This window comes from Vitis riparia, chromosome 16 (assembly GCF_004353265.1).
Source record: "Vitis riparia cultivar Riparia Gloire de Montpellier isolate 1030 chromosome 16, EGFV_Vit.rip_1.0, whole genome shotgun sequence".
Lineage (NCBI taxonomy): Eukaryota > Viridiplantae > Streptophyta > Magnoliopsida > Vitales > Vitaceae > Vitis > Vitis riparia.
Genome location: NC_048446.1, coordinates 15,161,274 through 15,188,616, shown reverse-complemented (window position 1 = coordinate 15,188,616; position 27,343 = coordinate 15,161,274). Strand labels below are relative to the sequence as shown.

Below are 27,343 nucleotides of genomic sequence, written 5' to 3'. Positions count from 1 at the left end.
GATACATTGAAAATATTTAGATGAATTTATTAATATGATTAATGTTTCAGAAATTATATTTGCATATACATCTACACATCCACCAAATATAATTAATACGGCAAAAAATATACGCCTTCTATTGTTATCTTCCACGCTATACCTTCTCCATTTTTTTTTTCCTTCCAACAAATCCTAATACAAAATTTTTTTCGTCCAAACTTATTTATTAATAAAAAAAGTATTCGAGTTAAGTTCAAAACTAATTTCATTTTTTTGTGTTTTTTTAATCTATACATTACCATTATATTTGTTCGATATAAATTTGATTTAGGACTTATTATGTATATAATTTGTATTAGATATTTATTATAAAAAAGAAAATATTTGAGAGGAATTTAGAAGTGAAAATATTTTAAAAAAATAAAAAAGTTTCCCACAATACCATACAAAGTTCAAGTGATTTTTCTTTTTAATTTTTTTTTATAATTGTTTTGTGTTCATATTTGTTTTAAAATTTATTATTTTAATTGAATTTTTTTATTTAGTATATTTTTTTTAAAGTCCTTTTTTATTTTAAAAAAATTAATTTGTAAATGCTATTTATTTAGAATTTAATTTTGTTATAGTAGCTATATTATTGAACTTAATAGCAATTAGTAATGCAAATCACGTGGAATTTACGACTAATAATAAACGTAAAAAAAACGAGTGTGATAATAACAGCCACCGTGGTTCTTCCCGTTTACATTCGTGGAAATGAAGGCAAGAGCCCACCGCGTGTACTTTACACGCTCCAATAGCCTGGGAGAAAATGCACGTGCTCTGACTCTTGGCCATGGTCAAGCACTCCATCTCAGCGCGTGGAAAAAGTACTCCCCTCTGTGCATTATTACCTAACGGGGAAACGAAGCGAGTCTTTCCTCCTGCATTAAGACCTAACGGGGCAACGTGACATCTAAACTACCATATACTACTCATTTAACACTAATATTGATATGCCCCACTCTCTCGCTCTCTAATAATTATTCCACTCGCCACCTCTACCTCACATCTCTTCCTTTCCTATTAACTTCATTTTGCTTTGTCCTGGAAAAGCAGTGTCAGTTATACACGTGTCATCGAATGCCAGCGAGTATTTGAGTTCTACACACCACCGCGAGTAGTCATATGAGGACTAATCAAAAAGAAAAAAGCAAGACTTTTCCTTCACAAAATGTCATACACAGACAATCCCGCCCTCGCTTCGCAAAAACAACCCGAACCAAATCATACCTCTCTCTCTCTTTATTAATTTCTCATGCCTTCTCTCCCAAGCTCCATTTGTTTCTCTTTCTAGATTTTCTCTCGCTCTCTCTCTCTCCAATGGCGAAGCTATTCGCCTTCGGAGCGTTGTGGTTGTGCCTTGTGGTGACGGTGATTTGTCCAAGACACTGCGTTTCGGTGAGATCTGATCAAGAGATCAGGGACAGGTTTTATGGCAATCTTCTCAACGGTACGGCGCCGGATTCTGGTGACGGAAGCATCGCCAAGATGTTCGATCGCGTTCTCGAGAAAGAGTTCTCCGAGAAAGAGTTTTCCGAAAACGATCAGCCTGAAGGTAAGGCTTTTGCTTCTTTGTTTTTTTTATTGTGAGTTGCTGGTTTGTAGTGGTGTTAGATGCGATTTTCTTCTGAAAATTGCTTGACTAACGAATAAAAATAGTATATATAGAAAGTGTATGCGAATTGAGAAGAACACTTTTGGAACTAATTTTGAGTTTTTATAAATCGTTATATTCGTGTGATTTATTTGCTTGTTTATTGTTCCCTACAAAATGCGAACTATGATTTGCGAAGACGAGATGAGCCGCCGAGTTGAAAACTTGGATGTGGCAACTCTTCAAAATGCAGCGTCGAAAACTTTTAAAAATATGGACCTATTTTCAGAGTAAAACCTTTTAAATTGTTGGACGGAAGACCTATTTATAATGCACAGCTGAACATTGGTCTTTATGAATATTTTTTGAATGTACTTGTTTACACGCCCTTTTTCTTTATCCTTGTGAGGAGTATGTTGGCTCACATAGTGGAGTCATAGATAAAAGGTTTAGGGGAAATGGACTCACCAAATGTTTTCTATATGGAAAATGCTTAAAAGAAACCCCAAGTTTTGACCAAGTGCATAGGAAAGTGACCCATTTGCAATTGATGGAAATTGAGACGATAATGTAATCTCAGTTTGCATTAGACTTTGTGTAAAGTCTTTTGTAGCATTATTGTTTATATTAAATTTGAAATTTTTGGTTTAGTTTAAGTTTTATTGTGTATGTAGGTACACTGTTCAAATTTAAGGCACCATTTGCATGTTTTTGTTGGAATAAATGGAGATGGACTCTGTTCCAAGTGCTGGTCCAGGTGCAGTTGTGTGTCGAGAAGTGGACATGCACCCAACAAAACAATCCTTCGGATACCAAGTCATAGTTTTTGAAAAATATTGCTTGTTACCTTGAAAAGCTCTTTCTTATTCAATCATAACTGAGGCAATTTATTTGGATTTAGTGTCCATTCATGGTGTAACCCTAAAAATGATTTGAAATTGGTCTCCTCTTCTTTCATCATAATCATAATATTCTTGGCCAGATCATGATTTACCTTTTAATGTGTGTGTATATCATTTGCTAATATTTTCTTTGTTAAAATCCTCTATATTATGTCTTTAGGCACAGAGGCAGCATTGTAGCCAAATGATCATAAGTAGTGACTTCAAAAGATGCTGATGCTGGATTCTGTATCATGTGTTGTACTGCATTTTATAGAGTATTCTTTATTGGTTAAAACAACTGATCTATGATAGATGAATTTGACTTACATTCACATACTATTTTGTGCTGAATAAACCGATTGGTTTAAGTAGGCTATCCATTCTACATTAACTGTATCGTTCTTTGTATCTGAATGGTCCATGTGTGTGGTTGAATGCTACCACTGCCTAATCCATGATTAATTCTAACACAGCAGATGATTTGCTGAAATACACAATTAGTATCCACAAATAGCCATAATCCATCCAACAGAAGTGTAGAACACTCAGTTAGCTTGACTAATCAACAACCTCACAAAAGGCTTTAGACAAGTCTGTCAACCTCAAATACTCGAATTGTATTCTATATTTATCAGTTAGGTTTAAACCAGGTGATCCATAGATCAACAAAGGTCACAGGCTCCAGAATAAAAATCTATCTCCTTGGCCATTCACATAAGCTCTTGTGGTAGAGATGCTCAACAAATTGATAACCAGGGTTGTTGAGGACTGTGATGATGTGATCTAGTGCAGGAGACTTACATGACAAGAGTATGCCACTTTCAATTTGCAAATCAGTTCAATTTCCCCCCTACAACCAAGGAAGGGCATGGACATGACCTTAAGCTTATGCTTTAGCCTTTGGGATTGTGGTTGGCCTAAGGATCAACATGGATACAAGTGAGTTAGTTGCTGTCAACATAAAAAAATTGGTTCCCTTCTTGGATTGACCACTTGTTTAAGGCTTCATCTCAATCAAAACCTACAACAGCTCATTTTTAGGATACAATGGTGGAGTAGGTCTCCAAATGATTAGTTGTTTAGATTGAAAGCCCACTTGTATGTGGGTGGTGGGATCACCTTAATTTATGGTTTGTTTGGCATATATCTCATTCCAGTATTTGTTAGTATTCAGAATCCTAGTCAAAATTTCAAAGAGATTTCCTATTGTCTAGGTCTGATGAGGGTTTGAGAGGTCACCTAAAAGGTGGACCAAGTCTGTAGGCTGAAGTCTAAGGAGGTTTAGGATTTAGGAGAATTTCAATGAGGAATGAAGTTTATATAGGAAAATGGTTATGGTGGTTCCATAAAGAGAATAACTCTTTATGGCACTAGGTAATCATGCATATTTACAGACTGCATAGATAAAGGGGGGATAGGGTGCTGCAGTGTTGTTGGGACAATGTGGTTAGATATTGCCATTTATGCCTTTGGAAAGCTAACACAATGTTTAATTGACTTTATTCATCATATTCTAGTGATGGTTCCCTTATTGATTTCTCTTTTTGGTAGGATCTATGGTGGGAAGTTAAATGTGTTTGTGATCTCTTTCTTGTCTTTATTCTCTTTGGAGTTTAAGGAGTTCTCCCTATTACCAGGTTCCACTTTCAGTGCATGGCTCTCCCTTTGGGAATTTTGAATTCCAGAGGAATATTTTTAGATCGAGAATGAAGATTTATTCAACTCTTCGCTTGACGTGTTTTCCTCTCTCTTGCTCTACTCAACAAAAGGTGTTGGACCTTGGGGCCTAGTATTTTTTATTCTTGTCTAAATCTTTCTTCCTAGCCTTTTTAAAAGTGGATTTGCCTTCTCCCTGCCCCTAAGCCAGACTTATTTGGAATTCCAAAGCTTTCCTTGGTCCTTTGCTTGGTTAGCGGCTAAAAGAAAGATAGATACAAATAATTGGCTTGCAACCAAGGAGACCTCAAAAAGTTAGTCCCAATTACTGTGTTATCCTTGAGGAAGGGGTAATTTTCCTTCATAGTCATATTGTTTTAGAGTTGCTACAGAGGCCTTTTGCAGTAAATAGGCTTATTCTCTGTCTCCTTTTGCCCTTCCTCATTGACATCACAACCCCCCATCCCAATGCTTTGTCACCTTCATTTATGGTCACAATTTTCTAGGAAGTAATGGGAGAAAATTTTTTGTGTCAACACCAGCAAATGTTGAAAACAAAGTTTCTTTTGTATGGTAGCATTGTTGCCACAAAGCATGGGTGTGTGTAAGTGCAAATCCATTTCCTGATATTAGTATTTTTGGAAGTTTTCATTCCCAGAATCCATAGCTCTATTGTTGTGTCATGGGTATCAGGGTCACAAATTGTTGCTTTGCTCTATTATGTTTAGGGACTTCTAGTGAAACAATATGTAAGGCTGCTATATAGCCTATATTACATTCTGTGCTCCATATCTGTACTCTATAGATTGAAATTTATGCTTTATCCTCTGCTTGACTTATGCAAAATTATATGTTGCATAGTCTTAGAAGTCTCAGTTATGGATTGAATTATGGCCCTTCAATCTCTCACTTTCAGTCATTTTCTTGATACTTGATTAATTCCTCTGATGCTATTTTCTTAATGTTTGATCCTACTCCTTTTTAATTTTCATAGGATCCAATGGAAGCAGCTTCAATAGCAGTGTAGCCGATCAACAAGTAAGTTTGCTTCTCTTAAAAATTTTTGGACAGAAGTGCAGTATTTTATATCAGTTTTACTCTATTGTAACAGGCTTAGTCCACCTCCCTTTGTATGTAGGGTTTGTTCTGAAAATTGAAAACTTTGGGCCTTATGTGTATTGCATGTCATGCAACTCAAACACTTGTTTGATATATCTAACCAGAAAACTTGAGATGCTTCACATGCCATGTTAACTTTTTTTTCCAATCACAATTGATATTTCCATAATATGATAGTTAATAGGAAAATTTTGGATGACATGCTGGTAACTAGTTAATATAAATATGGTTTAATTTCTTTGATGATACAAATTAAGTAATGATTTCCTTTGACCTCCCCACTTTTGAGCGAATGAAGAGACAATCTTGTTCAACATGTTTTGTCCTTTCATGAAAACATGATTTCTAGCACTATGAATGAGTGCTTTATTGTTGCAATCGAGAGGAGTTGATCTAATATTGGTATGCCAACTTCTTGTAGAAAGGTTTTTAACTAAGTCAACTCACATATCATACTTGCTATTGCCTAATACTCTGCGGTTGAACTAGAGCGAGCCACAATTGATTGTTTTTTGCTCTTCTAGTTTACAAGATTACCTCCAAGAAAATTGTAATAACTACTAGTTGATTTTCTATTATGGGGAGTTCTTGCCCAATCAAAGTTAGTGTATCCTTCATTGTGTGATGTCTTGAGGATTGATATGGAAGACCACAATCAAGATTTCCCTTGCAATATTTCAAAATTTGTATCACTACATTCAAGTGAGAAACCTATGGAGTGGTCATAAATTAGTTGACAATGCTGACTATGTAAGAGATATTTGGTCGAATAATGGTTAAATAAATCACCGTTCCCACTTATCTCCAATGCAATCCGAGATCATCCACTAACTCGCTTTCATTCATCAACTTTTTATTGGTTTCCACAGGGTTAGCATTAGTTATTTATTAATTTTTAATATCAGAAGGCTTAGCAATAGGTTTTGCACCCATATAACCTATATCTCTTAAATCATCGAGAATGTACTTTTGAGACTAGCAAATGCTTCTTTTTATTATTTATTTATTTTTTAGTTTTTTTAATTTTTAATTTTTTATCTTCAAACTCCAATACCTAGAAAATAATGAAGCTTACCTAGATCTTTAGTGCAAAAATTGGTGTGAAGGTGACAAATCAAAGTATCAATCCTTTTTTGGTTACTCTTAGCAATAACAATATCATCTACATGTACAATGAGGATTGCGATGTTATGATTTGTCCTTTTGAAAAGAATTGAATGACAGTCATGCTATGAGATACTATTGCTTTGTGAATTTTTCAAACCATGCATAAGAAGAATTTTTTTTGATAGGCAAGAAGATAAATATATTAAAAAGGGCTACCAAAAGAACGACCCATGGTATATAGACAATTTACACCAACCGCCAAGAGGCAACACCAAAAGCCAAATCTACAAAACATGAATGGCTAATATAATGCCACCCTCAGCGAGATCCCAACCAATCGAAAAAACTAAAAAGAGTGGAAGGAGCATCATTTATAAACATCTTAGTCTCAAACAAAAGAATTTTTTAGTCTTTGGAGGGAAAGCTTGTCTTCATCAAAAACCATTCTATTCCTTGCCTTCCAAACTGTTCAGAAGATGCATAGGCAACTCACTCTCCAAACCTTCTTACTCTTTTTGCCCATAAAAAACTATGCTAACCAAGAAGAGTCTCTCTAACCAATGAAGGAAGCACCCAAGATACTCCAAAAAGGGTAAAAAGCAACTCCCATTATATCCTTATCTCAACACAGTGGATAAGGAGATGGTCTGTGGATTTTTCCTTAGTGTGGCATAGAAAACATTTATTTGCTAAAGACCTTCCTCTTTTCTGAACTTGATCCAAGGCTAAAACTTTTCCCCAAGTCACCTCCCATGCAAAGAAACTAACTTTAGATTGCACCCACGCCTTCCATATGAAATTGGATGGAAAAGAAACTGATGTCCCCAGCTCCAAAGCGGTGTAGAGAGACATAACTATAAACTTCCCACTCTTTGTCTTTGTCAAAAGCACCCTATCTTTCTCATCCCTACACACCCTCAACCCATGCAAACTTAACGAAAATCTCTCCACACATCCCTCCTCCCAATCATTGAAAGGTTTAAAGAAACAAGGACTCCGCCCCTTCTCCCCTTAAATAGAAGAATTCCAAACTTCCTCTACCCATGCCTCCTTAGAAACTGCTAAGACAAATAGGGAAGTGAAGGAGCTACATAAAGGTGCAACCGCATACCACTTATCCTTCCAAAACTTGACCCTCTACCCATGCACACCAAGAAGGAGATCCTACTACTCACAAGATCCCAATCCTTCTTTATGGCTTTCCAAAATCCAACACCATGCCCTTCCTTCACTTCCCAAGAACACCACTCCCTTCCTTTTTCCCCATACTTCCCATTGATAACTTGATTCCAAAGGGCCTCCATTTTGTTTGCAAAACCCCAATTCCATTTGCAAAGTAAAGCCTTATTGTGCGTATAGAGACACTTCACACCCAATCCCCCTTTCCTTTTGTCTAAGTAAATAGTATCCCACCTTACTATATGTGGTTTCCGCATAAGAGCCCCATCATCCCATAGAAAGTCCCTCTAAATTTGCTCTAACTTCAATCTAATCGACTTTGGGATGCACAACAAGGACATAAAATAAATGGACAAGCTAGACAAGGGGCTTCGAATTAGGGTAATTCTTCCTTCGTTGGAGATGTATTGTCTCTTCTGCATGACCAACTTTTTATGAAACCTTTTCTTCCACTCCATTCTAAGCTACCACTGATTTAAATGGGGCATCAAATAGAAGACCCAGATAAAAGGAAGGGAGACTAGCCACCTTAAAACCAAACTTTGAAGCTAGATCATCTAAATTATCCACCCCTCCCACTAGAAATAACTTGCTCTTATCCAAATTTATTTTCAACCTCGAAATGGCGTCAAACCACCTAAGCAACCAACCTAAGTAAGTCATCTAATCCTGAGAGGCTTCACCAAAGACTAGGGTGTCATTTGTAAACAAAAAATGAGAAATTTTAACCCCTTCTCTGTCCCTACCCCTTACCTGGCATCTTGACAAAAAAACCCCACTAACTTCTTTAGTTTGCAAACATACTCCCCCTTGGACTCAAACCCAAGTGGTTGAACAATAAATATTGTTTCATTCAAGTCGTTATGAAAGAAGACATTTTTTTACATCAGGGTGGCTAGTGGTTAGAAGGGCAGTTGAGTATGTCATGACTTGGAGGGAGTCAAAGAGAGGCAGTTTTTGAGTTAAATCCTGTTACTGCTCCTTCGCATTTAGCAATCGGAAAGTGTTTCCTTTAGGCATTGTGTGGAACCCTTGGGTCTTGAGGAGGGTTAGCTTTTTCACTTGGGAAGCTGTTTGGGAAAGAATTCTAACTCTGGATCAACTCAAAAGGAGGGGTTGGTGTTTACCGAGTAGATGTTATTTGTGTAAAGGTGAGGAAGAATCAACAAATTATATCCTCCATTGCCCTAAGGTAGCCATGCTTTGGCAGCTCATTTTTGCCTTTTTTTTTTGTGTTCAGTGGGTGATGTCTTCTTCAGTAAAGGATGCCCTCCATAGTTGGCATGGCTCCTTTGTTGGAAAGAAAAGGAAGAAAGCTTGGAAAGCAACTCCCTTGTGCTTATTTTACCCTCCGGAAGAAAATCATCAATAAATAACATGAAATAATGACAACCAAACAAGCCAATCCTTCTTGGACCCCAAATATCAAAGTGGACCAACTTGAAAGGGTGCATTCATTTGAGTGAAGTTTAAAAGTAGCCTTGTGATTTTTTTGAGCTCATATGTTTCACAATTAAAGTGAGTAAAGGAAGGTAATGTAGTATTAATTGACGAAGACGAATAGAGGATGGGTGATCAAGATGACAATGGCACAGGTATGGGAAGATGATAGTATGGAGAGTTGAGGACTTGTGTAATGATTGCAAGTAGTAGAGGCCATCTTTTTCAAATACCCCACAAATCATTACATGATTGAACTATACAAGTGAGAAACAAGTTTGTAAACAAATGGTAAGTTGAATAGAAATAAGGACGTATAAAACATACCAAAGTATAAAATCAAACATACTAACTGTTTTAATCCCATGAATATGAGATCTAGATGTTTTCACAATAGTTATAAAGGATGGGAAGGATTGGAAAGAAGTAATGACCTGTAATATGATGAAATGCACTAGAGTTGATAATCCAAGGAGCATTGGTTGAGGATGAAGACAAGTATTTCCTTTATTACCCATAGTGGCAGTGGAGATAGATGGAAGAGTAGAATGATTGATAAAATAACTTGCTCCTCAATAGTGGTAGCAGGTATCTCCCTCTCAATGGTAGCCTGATTAGCCCATGTAGGTGTACCATGAAACTCTCAACAAAAGTTATAGTTGTTTCGACCACAATGAGTATATCGTTCCGTGCCATGACCTCCTTGGCCACAACATGTTGTGCAACCTCCATGTGTAGGAGTTGAGCGACTAATAGGAGTAACAAGGACTAACATATTGGATTTGTAGTGTTGGTGGATTTAGGATAGTACGTCGAGCAAGAGCAAAAGCTTCACCAGCAGTGGACAGTTTTTCACTAGAAAAAATCTGTGAGCATATAGGTTCAAGCTTTGGTCAAAGACTAGGGATGAATTTGGCTTGGCGAAATTCTTCTTGGTGGTGCTTCTGGATCTCTAAATATGAAGTCAAGGGTTTACTATAAACATTCAACATTTCCCACATTCCCTTTTATTTTGAGTAATATTTTTGAACTGATCTATTGAGGGGTGCTTTTTTTGGTGTTTTTCTTTGTTTTTTGGAGGTGCTTTGGGTGCTCGTTGTATACTCCCTATACTTATGAAGCGCTTTTCTGGCGCTTTGAGTTTTAATACACTTTTTATTTACTTATAAAAAGAAAATATTGTTGAACTGGTCTATTGCTTTGTTGGCAAGAGAATAGATTTTGATATTATGAGAAATGTTTTTGGCAGAAGAACACATTTCAGCAAGGTATTCCAAATGCCCTTAGCATTAATACTTTAGGTTCCATGCAATTTCAAAGTCAAGTCACGATTTGTGCATGTGCTTCTTCTCAAGCATCAATTAACTTTGTGTTTGTAGGTTTAGACAATCAAATATGGGAAATTTTACCACTTAAACTTCTACTTCCCGTGACCATGGGAGATGGTTAGGCTCATTTAATTCGGCACTAGTCATAAAGGCATGGAAAAGTGAGTCTTTGGTTGGCATATTTTCACCTATGATGTATGAGAAAGAAATGGAGTTTCAAGATCTAAGAGAGACTTTGAGAGAAAAAATATGGTAAAAAAGAAAAGAAAAATCCTAGTAAGGTAAGGAAGACTTTGAGATGAAAGTGGACTGCTAGGTAAGGGATAGTAGCTTTGGGACAATGATGCTTTAATACCATGTTGAAAAGAAGAGGATATATGTCATGTTTTCTATATTTTCTGCATGAAGTTAAGAAGGTATTTTATAATTCTATAACTGTAAAAGAAAAGAAAATAAATAAAATATATTCCATAATTTCTACTACAATCTCTCCAACAATCTTTCCTATTATTGCTACTATAATCTCAACACCATTTGAGTGTCAATGAATGAAAGGGATGAATTCTATTTGGAGATGTTGGCGAATGATAAATACCATGCTTAATTAAAGGAAATTTTTTTTTGGTTTTTGGTTATGTCTAGAAAAAACATGTGAAAAAAAAATGTAATTTTCACAATATAGACGATGAACCACATCCATTTCTGTCTAAATTCTAATTTATTTTCAAGCTATAAATTGAAAAGGTTGAATTGATTATCTTCTTGCATAAGGATACTAGATTTCACTATGAAAAATATGAATGGAGGTCCAAAAATGGGGAAGGAGATGGAGCCATCAGCCACAATGGCTTTGCTTTACATGTTGAATATGTTCTCAAGTAGAGCCTCTAATGTATGTAAAATCTTCATGATATTGCACACTTAATTGGATACAAAGCCAATAAGTAGTGATACGGCTAGGAATCCCATACAGAGGGGGCAAACTTTTATAACAATAGTTAAATTAATGACAATTTGAGTTAATAATAATGATAATTAACATAAAAATTTACATATCGACTGATCATATTTCTATTAAATAAATTTACTATTGTCCTCAAAGGGGTTTCATATATGAATAACCTCACTATCGTTGTTATTAATTTTTCTCAATATAAAACAATAGAGCTATCATTCAGTCATCAATTTCATTCAATGGCTTGATTAATTTTGCCGTATATATTGTTGAACTATCATTTACTCATTGATCTTTATTCAATTGCTTAATTAATTTTAAGAAATTTAATGATTTCATTTAGAAATTTTACAAATTTTTTATTATATAAAAAAACAAAAAATAGAAAAAAAAATGCAGGAACTATTGCATAAGAAATTTGAGAATTTATTTATTTAATTTTTTAAGAAGAACTCATAGTGAAGCTGTATATAGTTGGGGAAATGTTGGTTTTTGTTTGGAAGCTATTTTGTTGTGTTTATTTCCCTTCATAGAATTTTGTTCTTAAAGAATAGAACATGAATTGGATTCAGAAGCTTTTTTTTTTTTCTCTCTGATTGAATGCATCTAACTGGAGTTGTTATTTTATGTTACTAATATGGACAATTTTAATAAAATCTTAAAACCCAGCTTAGTGCTAGGGAATTGGACTTCCTGCATTCCAAAGCTGGGTTTCAAACCCCTATAAATGCAGGGTGGTATGTGCCCCCTCAGGTCCTATGTAGCTCATTCCTCACTAATAAGGCTTGGGCTTGCATGTAAATGAATAGTATGAAATGGATTTAATATTTCATTTTCTGTTGTGTTAGGATGGTAATCAATCTGTAATCATCTTAGAAGTAACTTGTTACCTTGGCATCAATACATTTTCTACATATATAAAAACATTTTTTTTTTCCAGCAGTTGTATTTTTACTAATTTCATCTGAGGGAGAATTTGTGCATGAGTGCTTTTGTCAAATTGTGTATTGATTACCAATTACTTCTTTTGATACTGTCAAAATGATGCACATTTTATTAATTTATGCTAAGCACCTCCTTAAATGTCTGGATTTTACTTCCTGTATGCTTTGCGGCGTTTTGCCTTTTTAATGCATATCCTTACTTATCAAAAAAAAAAAAAAAAAAATGTCTGGATTTTACTTATCTTTCTTCCTTCTCTTTTCTTTTTCTTTTTTTGATTCATTATGCTGAATATGAGATTCTCCTTATATTTTTCAGGCTGTACTGGAAACTGTGGCTAAAATTACTCATGAGAAAGCCAAGAGAAACGATACACAAGAAGCAAAGTATGAATGCATAACATGTTTTTAGGGTGCAGAGTGATTGCACCAGTAGCTTGAGGCTATCATCTGTTATCAAAATAGAATTACTTATTTTTTTCCCCTGACAGTGGTACAAGGTCTTTCCAGTTTCAAGATGTTTTTTCTCTGGATAATGAAGGTACTGATGACGTAACGACCTTGATAGATAAAAAGGTATAGTACAACTTAGGACTTCAAAATAAATGTTCCAGGTTTAATTTTTTGCCCTGCTAACTGTTTCTTTAACTTAAATGGTAGGATAATGTGTTTGTGATGTCAAACAAGAAATCCAAGTATCCAGTGCTACAAGTGGATCTAAGGTTGATTCCTTTTATATTTTTCCTCCTGACTGCTATACATGATCATTTGAATCTTTTCAGTTTCATTAAATAACAAGCAAATCATGTTGTATTATTCTCAAAATCTGTCATTGAAGTTGTTGAATATTAATCTTACATATGGCTATTGACTGGTGTATTGAATTTATCATATTCCATTTCTTGCAGATTAATTTCCGATTTAGTGGTTGTAATAGTTTCTGCTGCCATTGGTGGAATTATCTTTTCCTGCCTGGGACAACCGGTTTGTATCTGTAAAAAGTAGCTGCATTTAGTTTTTTTGTCACCTAAACTAGATTAGTTCTCTTCAGCTTGATCTTCAACTATATTGATCTATTTAGATGTTCATAGAGCTCACTGTTTCATTTTGGCTATATATGGTAGGTTATTGTGGGCTATCTTCTTGCTGGTTCAATTATTGGACCAGGGGGCCTAAAATTCATCAGCGAAATGGTACAGGTATGCTGTTTATAAAGGCAATCTCGTTTTCTAGATAAAATTAAATCGTCAACTTGTGGATTTTTTTTTTTTTTTGGGTTTATTTATTTATTTATTTTTGTGAATCTCTAAAGAATTAGATGTTTTCCATTCTCCTACACTAACAGTAACTAGTCAGTTTTCCTCTTATTACTCAGCTAGACGAGATTTAAACTTCTCAGAGTCTGCCTTGAATCAATATATTGAAATTTAGTGTTGATGAATGCCGCCTTGAAAGTTCGGTTCCTGTAGTCATAGGGAATTTGTAGAGATACAATTGTACATCCTCTTGGTATTGTCTGTGCTAGCTGGGCTGGTGACTTATTACAGGGTAGGGTTGTTAGCATTATTATGGGACTTAAGAGAACAGAGATGAGAGGTTACTCTTCGCTCATTTTGGAAGTGACTTGTCCATATGAATTTTTTTTTTTTAATAAGCAAATAATATGACTTTATAAATAAGTGCCAATATGATAAGCTTGAGATCTGGCTTAAGTGACAAAGGGTTGGGATAGGGATGTGAAAGGTTTTAGGTTCAAGTCTCCAAAGGGACAAAAAGGAAAAAGCAGGACCTGTCAAATAAAAAAAAAAGAAAAAAAGAAAAAAAAGAACGGAGGAAGGGTTTAAAATAAGAGATTCTTGATTTGTTTTCTTTATGATGCACGCTCATCTTTGTAACGCTAACATAGAGGAATGGAGGTTGATGTCATAGCCAACATTAGGGCCTTTATGCATGCTTTGCTGAGGTGTTTTGTCAAATTGATCTTCATGCCTTTTACTTTGCTCTTATTCTTTTTTTTTTGTGCACTTAATGAGAAAAATAGAGATATAACAATTATATCATTACGCAGGGATGTTTCTTCAATCTGCCCCAGCCCCATATGACATGTCTAGCATGTGTAGATAAATGATACCAAGATAGGATGCACCTGCCTGAAATCCTTGATCTAGTATACCTTAACATACCAAATTGACTTCATTACAACAAATTTCCCACCTCAACCTGAATGCCTGAAGTCTTTTGGGTTAATTCCTCTTCAAACTTAGAATATTATTGGGTTTAGTGTGTTTGAAGATCAGCTCTGCATTCTGTCTGGCTAAGCAAAACATTCATTGTGTGCTTCTCTTGTCCATACTGGGCTCAATTTGTCCATCCCAGGTGTTGAGATTATATGGAATGCTTAAAATGCTTTAAGCAATCCTTTTCTATACTTGGAAGATAGTTCTCATGTTAGAGAGATTACATTTGGAGTTTAGATCTTTGTATTTGAAACTCTTAGGACATGCCGTGAAATCTCTTTAATGTCCCATAGTACTACCATTTGAATTTTTGGAATACATGTAACTACATCTAAAATGGACCAGCCAAATAATTTACCCTTGGTTAGATGTTTTGCTTTGATGGTTTAGATTCAGGGTTTGACGCCACTCATCCAGCTATATTTAAACATGAAATCCAATTGGTGACATGCAAGGATTGAAATGTCGGTTTTTTCGTCGAAATATCGAATATCGGTGGTGCTTGAAACGATATTGGGCACCAATTATCGATTGGCAGGAATATCAGCAAAATTGCTGAAATATCGGCGATATATTGACGAAAAATCGAGCATGGGGTGACTCACGATAGCAAGTGGAGGAGAGCACAAAAAATCGCCGATATATCAGGGATTTTTTGGGCGATTTCCTCCCTGCATCAAATCTAGCCTAGATTTCCCCATTTTTCGACTGACGCAGTTAATGCTACCTCTCACCCTTCCATCCCTTCAAATTTCAAATTTCATTTACGTTGCTGGGTTTTGAACCTAGGCCAAAAGGCTTGGGTTCAATCCTGATTGCCATTGGGCAAAGTTCCCACTTGTTTATATATGATGATAATAAATATGTTAAAGTTCATTATTAAAAAAAAAAAAAAATTTTAATTATTTTATTTTAAAATTTATTTAATCAATTAATAAATGTATAAAAACCATCATTATAGTTTTCTTAACAAATATTTTTTAATATCATTTATATGATAATTAAATATTAAAAAGTCATATATGCATCATCATTTATTTGACATTATTGAATGCATTTGAATTAAATAAATTATAGTTTTAATATTAAATGTATCATCATTTATCTCATTAATCCTATTTTAAAAAATTACTATCACTTTACTTTTAATTTTTTTGTATTTGTCATTTTAATTTTATTTAATTTTGAATGTTTTTATTTTAAAATATTTAAATATAAATTTATTCAAAAAATACTAAAAAAAATAATAATTAAGTTCTAACATTTGATAAATTAAAATTAATTTGATTAGATAGATAATAAATTATTAATACTGACATATCCTTGCTTACTGAGATTTTTCTTTTTAACCATACTTATGTCAATTACATTTAAAAAATAACTTTATTATGTGTATTTTTATTTATTTTAATCATTTTTTGGAGTTTCTCCAAATGTTTCCATGAATTTTGAATAATTTTTGTTTTATCGATATTTTTGTTAAAATATCCACTTATATTTCTTCAATATTTCCGATATATCTGTAAAATCCAAGTATTGATCATTTATCTCATTAATCCTATTTTAAAAAATTACTATCACTTTACTTTTAATTTTTTTGTATTTGTCAATTTAATTTTGAATGTTTTTATTTTAAAATATTTAAATATAAATTTATTTAAAAAATACTAAAAAAAATAATAATAATTAAGTTCTAATATTTTATAAATTAAAATTAATTTGATTAGATAAATAATAAATTATTAATACTGACATATCCTTGCTTACTGAGATTTTTCTTTCTAACCATACTTATGTCAATTACACTTAAAAAATAACTTTAACATGTGTATTTTTTTATTTATTTTATCATTTTTTGGAGTTTCTCCAAATGTTTCCATGAATTTTAAATAATTTTTGTTTTTTCGATATTTTTGTCAAAATATCCACTGATATTTCTTTAATATTTCCGATATATTTGTAAAATCCAAGTATTGATATATCCGTGTTTACCGATATTTCAAACCTTGGAAACATGAAACCCTTCCTCATTGCTCTTCTATTCTATCTCCTGTCACTAAGTGTTGTATTCTTCAAAATTTCCTTCTTGAAATGATTCTAGGATTAAGAAAAATGCAAAGGGACTTTCTTTGATTTGGGGTTAGTGTGAGAAAGAGAGATCACCTTATTAGGTGTAAACTTTAGGAAGGAAGGTGGTTTGGGTTTGGAAGTATTTCTATGAGGAATAAAGCCCTATTAGGGAAGTGGCTTTAGTGGTTTACTAAGGAAAGAACATGCTCCTTGTGATAAGTTCATATTGAGTATCTATTTTTTGATAGGTAAATGAGAGAATATATTAAAGTGCGCTAGCAAAAAGGTGCATACCAAAAGGCTAGCAAGAGAGAAAGGGAAATACCAACCACCTTGAGGCCATCCAAACCAGGACATCCTGAAACAATCGAACTCTCCCTAATGAGAAAGACCAGTGCTAAAAGCACAACCCACACCCAAAAACCCTTAAGGCCTATCAAGGAATAGAGAACACGTCGAAGACCTCTTAGAGCCCAAATCCTGCAACCTAGCTGGAATTGAAGAGAGTAACGTCAACAAGAAGAAGCTTAGACCCAATTGCCCTTCTACCTTCCCCTGGCTAAGAGAGGAGAGCAATTGTAATTGATCGAGCATTTGAGTTTTTTAATCTCCCTCTCCAAATGAGTAGCCAAAAGTGATTTCTTCTTTCCCCTTGCAACCTTAACTTCGTGAACTTTTCTTGACTCCATTTTCCTGAGAAGGGAATTGATTTCCTTCTCAAACCCACCATTGGCAGTCCTAAAAAGTTGTTGAACGTAATAAACTTTTTAGGGAGGCTAGCAGAGCCAAGCTTCCCCTCCTCCAAAACCCTACAGATCTCTAAAGCTTTACTGGCCTCCACCTCCTTTGGCCTAATGATTTCGATGCCAATATTTTAGTCAAGTAGTCGCATTGTTGTCCTTGGAAAGCCATTACACAATTTTTTCAGGATTTCTCTAGTCATGCCTGGTTTAAGGTAGTGAAGGTGGCAAAGATTTGTGCAAAGATTCATTTTTAGTAAGATTTGTGATGGAGAGATCAACCTTTTTATTTTCAATATACAAGACTTGTTAGAGTTGTCACAACTAGAAACAATTCTATTTCATCTATTCTTGGTATCTCTTCCCCTTTTTCTTGGAACTTTCATTTTCGTTGAAACCTCACTGATCTGGGGATCTAGGGATAGAGGATTTTGGAAGACTCATGCCATCTCTTGCTACTGTGATCCTCACACCATGCTTTCCAATTGAGAGAATATGGTCTTTATCGTTTTCAAGCCTATTCATAGTAAATTTTTTTTCTTAGCCTTGTCCAAGCAATCAACTCTAGTTCTTTTCTCTCCATCAAAATTCATCTAGAAATCTAAAGCTCTATCACAGGTCAAGGCTTTTGCTTGATTAGTGGCCAACAAGAGGGTTAACATGAACGACTTGCTTTGAGTGTGCAAAGAATTTTGAAATCCTTTAGTCCTAATAGTTGCACCATGTGCATGGGTAATGGAGAATCAATTGATCATCCTTTTTTACACTGTTTGATGACTATAAGGCTTTGGTATAGACTATTTAGATTTACTAGGTTAGTGGGTTCCCTCCCAGAATTATAAGCGATATGATGTCCATCTCTTTGGAGATTTGGGGGCACTATTAGAGATAGAATTTTATGACAAATTGCTTGTCTTACATTGATTTGGATAGTGTGGTGGGAAAGAAATGGATAATTTTTGAGAGCAAGAGGAGGACTTCAAAGACGATATGAGATCTAGTTTATTTCTATTCCTTCTTTTGGGTCTTAGCTACTAAAGATTTTAAGGCTCTCCCCTCAATGTTATTCAACTCGATTAGGAGGTGGTATGTAGATCAAAGGGTTAAGATAGCAAAGGGAGGAACATTGCTTTGGGTCCATTTTGGTTGGTTTCAGATCAACTCTTAACTAGTATTTAAATGATGTACATGTCCTAGTATTTTGGAGAAGGTTTCTCCTCTTCTTTTGATCAAAGTTTGTATATTTTGGGAAGGATCCCTCATCCTTCAAGTGTACTTTTAATTTATATAAATCAATATTTGTTTTTGATAAAAAAAAAAAATTGATTATGTAATTGCCTTTCCTATTGGCTTTTGGGAATTGTGATAAATTTAAAGACATCTTAGTCGGTTCTTTTTGCTCTGTTTTATTCACATATTATTGCAATTTTTCTTTCAATCACATTCCATCCATTTTGATGCATATAGTTTTAGAAGTTAAACTAGTATGCATTCAGTCAATTATGTGCAGTGATTCTGTCAACTACTTAACTTGTGATGAGTATTCATATGACATGTCATTTCTTTTTTCTTAATTATTATTTTTATTACAGGTTGAAACTGTTGCACAGTTTGGTGTTGTCTTTCTTCTTTTTGCTTTGGGGCTGGAATTTTCTTTGCCAAAGGTATGTTATCTTCAACTTGGGAAAATTTTATTATCAAACTCATACACAATAATGTTACTATGAAATATTTTCTGGTTATTATATTTTACATTTTTTCCCTTTGTTGATGCAGTTAAAAGCTGTGGGACCTGTTGCTGTTCTTGGAGGGCTGCTTCAAATTATTATATTTATGTTCTTGTGCGGTGTAACTGCCATGGTAGGGTGTTGATAATCAATTATTATGTGGACTGTAATTATCGAATCTGGTTTTGTGGCTCTTATATAAATGGTTGCTAAGCTTCAGAATCTGTTCACTTTGTAGTTATGTGGAGCAAAGTTGTCGGAGGGTGTATTTGTTGGTTCCTTCTTATCAATGTCATCAACAGCAGTGGTACTTTTTCTGAACATTTCTGATACTTCACTATTTTCTTCTCTTGGTTGCCGCAAATATGTCATGTTCACGCTACTTCCAATTTTCTTTTACTAGGTGGTAAAGTTCCTGGTAGAACGGAATACTAATAATGCTCTTCATGGTCAAGTTACTATTGGGACACTTATTTTACAGGTATAGTTTCAGCTGGAAGATCTGTCAACAATTGAATAACATATCAAGGCAAAAAACTTGATTTTTTGGTGCATATCCATACATTTCTTCACCATGGAATATTTCAGGATTGTGCTGTTGGTTTACTCTTTGCTTTGCTCCCAGTTTTGGGTGGTAACAGTGGCCTTTTGCAAGGAATGATATCAATGGGAAAGCTGTGAGTCCATTTCTATGATTTTGCATGTTTTCTGTGATCTTAATTTTTCTTATTTCAATTATTAGCCATCCTGTGTATGATGAATTTTCTATGATGACTTATATGTTATGTCGTAAATTTAACTCTAACGAAGATAAATTGTTGATTGAATTACATCCATTTCCCTTGCTCTGATTGCCAAATTCTTTTTTTTTTTCTTTTAATTGCATCATTCTTAGAATTAAGCTCATATAGTTGATCTTCTTGAAGCTGACCTGTATTTTTTTAATTAAACTTTTAGGCTTCTGGTTTTATCCATGTTTTTGACTGCTGCATCAGTGCTATCCTGGTCATTTGTTCCTCGGTTTTTAAAGCTGATGATACAACTATCATCTCAAGTGAGTAATAACCATGCTTCTGTATTTCCTATTTTGCTTTTGATGAACTCTACAAGCTAATAACAAATGCATGCAATGCTGTGCTCTAGAGTATGTATTTTCATCCAAAAGAGATTTTTTCTAACAACGAATTAGCAATTGCACATAAAGGAGTCATGGCTATTAAATCTGATCATATGAATATAACTAGTACCTGTACAATGGGTTGATTCACAAACTGACCCAGAAAAATCATTAAAATTTTAAAATTTTAAAAATTGTGAATAATCTTGACCTTGTGTTTGAGGTGGTCAAGGACTAATTCAAGTGAATGATAGAGAAAATGAATTGATCAATATTGTGGATGGGCTACCGTGTTATCAAATAGGCTAATTGCTTTTGTGAACTTGATGAACCTGGTTAGATGGTTGGTCCAAATGCAGGTAAGCCTAAGGACGGACTATGTTCCAAAGGGATACGATGGGATGTGTAGAAATAAGGATGAAGGACTATGTTCTAAGCTGAAAGTGCTGAAACTGAGATTGAAGATGTGGAATAAAGAAGTTATTGGTCATGTCGCTGTTCGAAGGGAGCTGGCTTTGAAGCAGGTGGGTTTTTAGGATTTTAAAGCAGGAGGTTGTCAGACGGGCAGCAAAAGAAGAGTTCTGCAAATGGACCATATTAGAGGAAGTCTCATGGAGGCAAAAACCTAGGGAGATTTGGTTAAAGGAGTGGGATAAGAACACCAAATTTTTCCACAAATGGCTAATGCTCATAGGTGGGAGAATTTTGTGGCCAAGATTAAGGTGAACAGGGAATGACTTATAGAGGAATCCAAAATTAAGCAAGGAGTGGTTCGGCTTTTCACCAACTTTTGTTCAATGCAAGAGATTGGAGACCATGCATTAGTGGCATCTCTTTTAAAACTTTGTATCATTAGGAGGCAATGGGCTTAGAGGGTCTTTTTTAGAGGAGGAAGTGTTTAGTGCTTTATTTGATTTAAATGAGGACAAAGTTGTTGGCCCAAAGGGATTCACTATGACTTTTTGGCAATTTACTTGAGATTTTGTGAAGAACGAGGTGATGGGGTCCTTTTTGGATTTCTTTGCCAACTGCAAATTTGGAAGAAGTTTAAATGCTACTTTTTGTTTTTTGCTTTAATCGTAAAGGAGGGTGCAAAGGATTTGAAAGATTTCAAACCAATTAGTTTGGTCAGAGGTCTTTATAAAACTTTTAGCAAAGGAGTTGACAAATAGATTAAAGAAAGTGGTGGGAAAAGTGGTATTCAAGTTTCATAACACTTTTATAGAGGGGAGACAAATTTAAGATGGGGCCCTTATAGTGAATGAAGCAATTGATTCAATGTTGAAGGATGGCTTTAATGGTGTCATTTACAAGTTGGACATAGAAAGAGCATACGACCATATCCATTGGGCCTTTTTGTTTGCACTTATGGAAAAAAAATGGATTTTGGCTAGAAATGGATTTAGCTAGATTCAATGGTGCATATCCACAACTAAGTTTTTCAGTGTTGGTTAATGGGACTCCTTTTGGTTTATTTTAGAGTCCGAGGGGGTTTGAGACAAGGGAGTCCTTTGTCACCTTTTTTTGTTTGTTTTGGCTAGTCTTGAGCCGCCTATTGGAGAGAGCTAGGGATGAGGGCTACTTGTTAGGTTTCAGGGTGAGATAGAGGGGGGAGAGGTGGTGGAGGTGTCCCATCTCTTGTTTACAGACAACACCTTTGTCTTCTGTGAGGATTCCCAAGGGCAAATGACTCATTTAAGTTGGCTGCTCATGTGATTTGAGGCTTTATCAGGGTTGAGAATTAACTTGGATAAACATGAATTGATTCCAATTGGTTGTGTCAAAGGAGGCTTGGGTGGCGGATCTGTGGGATGATACAGGAGGACTGGGACATTGAATCCTACGCTTTACTAGGAACTTTAATGATTGAGAGTTGGATATCATTGAGACTTTCTTCTCCATGCTGAGAGGGAAATTGGTTAGGAGGGACGATAATGACAAGGTGGTTTGGAAAGATGCTAAAAAGGGATTGTTTTTAGTCAAATCTTTCCATACAGTTTTGGAAATGGGGAGGGTAATCCTTTTTCCAATGAATATTATTTGGAATTTGTAGGTCTCGTCCAAAGTGAGCTTCTTTGTGTGGGAAGCTAGTTGGGGAAGAGTTCTAACTTTAAATAAATCTCTAGAAGAGAGGGTGACCATTGGTGAATAGATGTTATCTATGCAAGCAGGAGGGGCAGTCTATTTGATCATTTACTTCTTTATTGCTCTAAATCAAGGATTCTATGACACCTATTGTTTTTCTTATTCGGGGTGGATTGGGTGATCTCTTCTTTGGTAAAAGTTTTGCTCTTAAGTTGGCAAGGCTCCTTTGTAGGAAAGTAAAGGAACAAGGTGTGAAATGTTGCTCCTCTTTGCATTTTTTGGACAATTTGGTGGGAACGTAATCAAGGAGCTTTTGAAGATAAGGAACATTATGACCAATTGTTAAAACTCTCATTCCTTTGTAATCTCTCTTCTTGGGTTAGCGTGTACTTAAGTGAAGGCTCGATGCCTTTGTTTGATTTTGTAGAGTGGGTGGGGTCTTGTTGAGTGCCAAGGTGTTTTTTGTACTCTTTTTTTGTGAGCTTGCTTTAGGTGCTCCTTATATACATTTTGTGTACATCGGTGTACCTTCTTCTTTTACTAATTTATACATACCTTTCTTTACCTATCAAAAAAAAAAAGGGATGAAGGGATTCATATAAAGGGAGTTATAGGTCTTAACAGATTGAGAGGGGAGACGGGCCTGATTTATGTTTCAGATTTGAACAATGATTAGACGACAAACTATGAAAGTATTTAGAGAAGAGAGGAAGGAAGCTCATAAAGAATGAGAAAACATAGGTAATAGATGAGATGTTATTTCTGAGCTCTTCTTCTTGCACCACCTTCATCTTGAATTGAGTAATTTATCTGGTCCATCATAATGAAATTGCCAAAGGTGCAGTCGGGACACTGTTGTACACTAACAAGCTCATTACCATCAAGAATTAGAGGATATCTTCATTGTAGAGTACCTTAAATGAATTATAGAGTCACACAGTAATGATTAACTGAAAACTTGGGTGGGTGTTAAACCATGAACCCAGTTCATGTTGCTTCATTCCATATTATACAATCTGTTTTGTTTATTGTAGCTTTGGTTAGATACTTTTTGATTTAATTAGCATTTCCTGTTTTGTGGAATCTTCAGACAAATGAACTCTATCAGCTTGCTTCAGTGGCTTTCTGCTTATTATCTGCTTGGGTAAGCGTACCATATACTTCCTTTATGTTTATTAAGGCTAAGACTGTGTTTGTTGCTGCAACATAAGTTTGTATCTATGTTATTATCTTGGAAGTCAAGTACTTTGGTCTCTCTTTTGTCTTCGTGCTCTTGAATTTCCAAGCTGAACCTTGTTACATCATCACTGCACCTTAAAAAGAAAATAGTATTTTTCTACTTGATTTCAGGGTGAATTTTGGCATTACTATGACTGAACACTGCATCATGCCATAAGAAAATTCAAAAACTAAACATTCTAAAGACAACCAGTTTAGCAAGTGTCCAAGGCACTTCAATAATAAAGTTCCTAGTAATGTCCAATATTAGACTTTTGAAACAACACCTTTAATATGCTGATGAAATTCCAAATTAGTATCAACAAAATTTCTGAAAAGTACATGTTCAAGATTAACAAGGTGGACTTACCATGGAAAAGGGCAACACTTTTACTGAAGTTTCTATATTTTAAAATATAAGTATTAAATAAAACACCATATGTGAATAGTTTAGACGTAATACTTTCTAGTTTTCCAATAAACTTGTTCCCATGAAATACAAATATGCATATTACAATTCATATGATTAATATTCTAATTTCTCACTTCTGACCCCAATTATGTGGATATAAACTTCACAACCTACAAAAGAGAGTCAAATGTTGAATAAAGAAAACTTGTACAAGTCTAGCCACCTCATATTGCAGTGCCAAACTTCAATCATGCAGTCAATTCATGAAAAAGAGAAATTAATTAAATTTGATCACATTCCTAAAGAATTTCTCATCCAAATTTAATCACATGGATTAACATTTTATTGCAGAATCTACAACACTATATGCTTTTTTTTTATACAAGTAAACGAGTATTGTATTAATAAAAAGGTATACACAATGTACACATATACAAAAAACCAATAGGGACGATAACACAACCGCACCCTATGGGGAACTTAACCAATCCACAAAATCTATCAAAAAAGTAATGCTACCCCCCATGCACACTCTAATCCAATCCCAAAATAAATACAAAAAAGAACTTTTAAAAGTTTGATCTAAGCATTCCCTATCCTCAAAAGCTCTCCTATTTCTTTCCCTCCAAATGGACCAAAAAATTCAAAGAGGGGCAACTTTCCAAGCCTTCTTCCTTTTTTTGCCAACTGGAACACCATTCCAACTTAGGAGCACCCCCTTCACAGAAGAATGCATCACCCATTGAAAATGAAAAGAGCACAAACCAGCTACCGCAATGTACTTGCTTTCGAACAATGCAAAAGTAAATGATTTCCCGATTCCTCTTCAGCCTTGCACATGTAGTACTTGTTTGGCATCCATCCCCCCTTTTGAGTTGATCCAGGGTCAAAATCTTAGACCAAGTTGCCTCCCAAGCGAAAAAGCTGGTTCTAACAAGGCCCTAAGAGTTCCACATTGTATTGTGTGGGAAAGGCTCCACTCTTCTACTAGCCAGAGAAGAGTAAAAGGACCAGATTGAAAAATCACCATCCTTAGTCTCCAACCAAACCATGACATCAAAAGTACCCAAAACAGTGGAGTAGTTATGCAACCTCCCAAATAAGGCATCTACCTCCTCTATCTCCTAATCATTGAATTGTCTAATAAACCTTGGTCCCCAACTACCCCCATCCCAAACATCTACCACCCAAGCATCCTTAAAGGAAGCTATATAGCATAAAGATCCGGGAACTCATCCCTTAATGACATATCTCCACACCATCTATCTTACCAGAATTTGACCCGATTCCCCGAACCAACCTGAAGCCTCGTTTTATCTTTGAAGGCCTCCCAACCATTTCTAATTGTCTTCCATACTCGTACACCATACCTCCCTCTCACCTCCTTTATGCACCACTCCCCCTCTTGAATTTCGTACTTACCAACAATTACCCGTTTTCAAAGAGGGTTCCTTTCTTTCACAAATCTCCAAGACCATTTACCCAAAAGTGTCTTATTGAAGAGAGAAAGGCTTTTAAACCCCCCCATTTTGCTTCTCCAAACACACAATCGACCAATTAGCCAAATGAGACTTTTTCTCCAACTCCCCTCCCCACAGGAATTCTTTTTGAATTTTTTCCAATCTAGCCACCACTTTTTTAGGGATAACAAATAGGGACATAAAGTAAATGGGCAAACTAGGTAAAGTACTCTTAATCAGCTTCTGTCTTCCACCTTTTGACAAATATCGTCTCTTACACAAAACAAACCTTTTTTGGAACCTTTCCTCCACACCTTCCCATACCCTACTAGTAAGGAGCTTCCAAGGGGAGGCCTAAGTAAGTGGATGGAAGAGAACCCACCTTACAACCTAAAACCTTGACAAACTCCTCCAAATTTAGTACCTTCCCAACGGGAATCAATTCACTTTTCTCCAAATTAATCTTAAGACCCAAGCATGTCTCAAACCACATAAAAACCCAGCTCAAGTACTCCAAGTTTTCCTTACTTGTATAAAAAAACAATGAGTATCATCAGCAAAGAACAAATGGATACCTCGACACCTGCATCATTCCTCTCTTTAACTCGGAAACCCTTAATAAAACTACCATCCTTTGCCCTAGAGATCAAACCGGAAAGGATCTCCATCACCAAAAGAAAACAAATAAGGAGACAAAGGATCTCCTTGACTCAACCCTCTAGAGCTGCTGAAGAAACTAGAAGGAGATCCTTGTTTCAACCCTCTAGTGTTGAATCTACAACACTAAATGTTCTGCACATTTAGTATCAAATCTTCTTGTCTTAATGTGATATTTTATTTCAACAAATTAGGAAGTCAAAATTTTCAAATATATAGTGAAGCCGTAATCATTACCTTCCTCTTGAGGCAAGCTATTATTGAATGCATCACAACTCAATAGGCCCAGGCAAATTGACATTGAAACTGATAAAACAAGTACACGTTGGTGGAAGATTTTCCAACTATGATAAAATATTAAGGTTAACTTGTTCATGAAATCTAAGACAAGCAAAAATAAAAAATTAGAAAATAAAATTTTTTAGTAACAATACAACATATAATAATAAAAAAAGGTTTGAGTATTTTAAATGATGTGCCTTTCATCTCAAACCATAGCCAACTTTAAGAACACATCAAGGTCTCCATGTTAGATTTTGTGGATTGATTAGGCTCTTCGTAGGGTGCAATTGTTGGTTTTTGCGTATTCACGCTTATTTGTTTTTTGGGTTGTTTGTATACATCGTGTATACCTTTTATTTTTTAATACAATTTGCATTTACCGATAAGAAAAAAAATTGTTGGTGTACTACCCTATCACTTGTATTACAAAGTTGACTTTGATGCAACTATAGATATAAGAATAGCATAGATGTGTTTGATCATTTTCTAAAAAGTTGGATATTTAACACTATCTATCTTCCACCATATCAAGACATCAAAACTAGGACAACATGGCACAATAGGCCCCTCTCATGTTGCATGGGTTTGGTTTGAGTGTCAAATATGGATGTGTGTAGGTGTCTTTATTCTTCACAACTCCAATTTTAGGATACGGGGGTTTGGCTAAAAAGAATCCACAAAATGGGTATGGGTACTGGGATATAACAAAATAAAAGAAAAATCAATTGAAAATAAATTGGAAGTGAAGATATCCTTAAATTCCCACCTTTTCCCTCTAATTCCCTTTTTTTCCTCTTATCCCCAAATATTCCTACAAAATTTCACTTTTCAGCTAACTCGTCTTTTTTGTCTAATGTAATTATTGTTAGAAAGTTGAAAAAAAATAAAAGGATATTAATGAACAAATCAAACAACAACATCTACAATAAAATAGGAGTATCCAACAAGGATCCCATACCCACACCCATATCATGTTGTATCAAAATGGGTACACTGGGTGAGATTGAAGGATCTAGGTATCGTAGGGTTCCTTTAAGTAATGGTCTAACTTTGACTTCACATGAACCACTTCAAAGCAACGATTAACAAATAAATAACCAATACATCAAAA

The 27,343-nt window shown here is 35.0% G+C and overlaps 1 protein-coding gene across 3 annotated transcripts in view; it reads left to right on the top strand.

Moving 5' to 3' along the window:
- The first annotated feature begins 1,227 nt into the window (after positions 1 to 1,227).
- Positions 1,228 to 27,343, top strand: part of LOC117933577 (K(+) efflux antiporter 5) — a 34,491-nt gene continuing 8,375 nt past the window's right edge. For 2 of the 3 annotated variants that reach the window (XM_034855006.1, XM_034855005.1), the window contains exons 1-14: positions 1,228 to 1,579; positions 5,153 to 5,196; positions 12,547 to 12,614; positions 12,719 to 12,803; positions 12,888 to 12,949; positions 13,136 to 13,211; positions 13,352 to 13,426; positions 18,867 to 18,938; positions 19,051 to 19,134; positions 19,240 to 19,308; positions 19,405 to 19,482; positions 19,590 to 19,678; positions 19,959 to 20,055; positions 23,294 to 23,347. In XM_034855006.1, coding sequence (XP_034710897.1) covers positions 1,345 to 1,579; positions 5,153 to 5,196; positions 12,547 to 12,614; positions 12,719 to 12,803; positions 12,888 to 12,949; positions 13,136 to 13,211; positions 13,352 to 13,426; positions 18,867 to 18,938; positions 19,051 to 19,134; positions 19,240 to 19,308; positions 19,405 to 19,482; positions 19,590 to 19,678; positions 19,959 to 20,055; positions 23,294 to 23,347 — 1,188 coding nt within the window. In that variant the 5' untranslated portion in view covers positions 1,228 to 1,344. The remainder of the gene's footprint in view (positions 1,580 to 5,152; positions 5,197 to 12,546; positions 12,615 to 12,718; positions 12,804 to 12,887; positions 12,950 to 13,135; positions 13,212 to 13,351; positions 13,427 to 18,866; positions 18,939 to 19,050; positions 19,135 to 19,239; positions 19,309 to 19,404; positions 19,483 to 19,589; positions 19,679 to 19,958; positions 20,056 to 23,293; positions 23,348 to 27,343) is intronic. The other variant, XM_034855004.1, reaches the window with a different exon arrangement.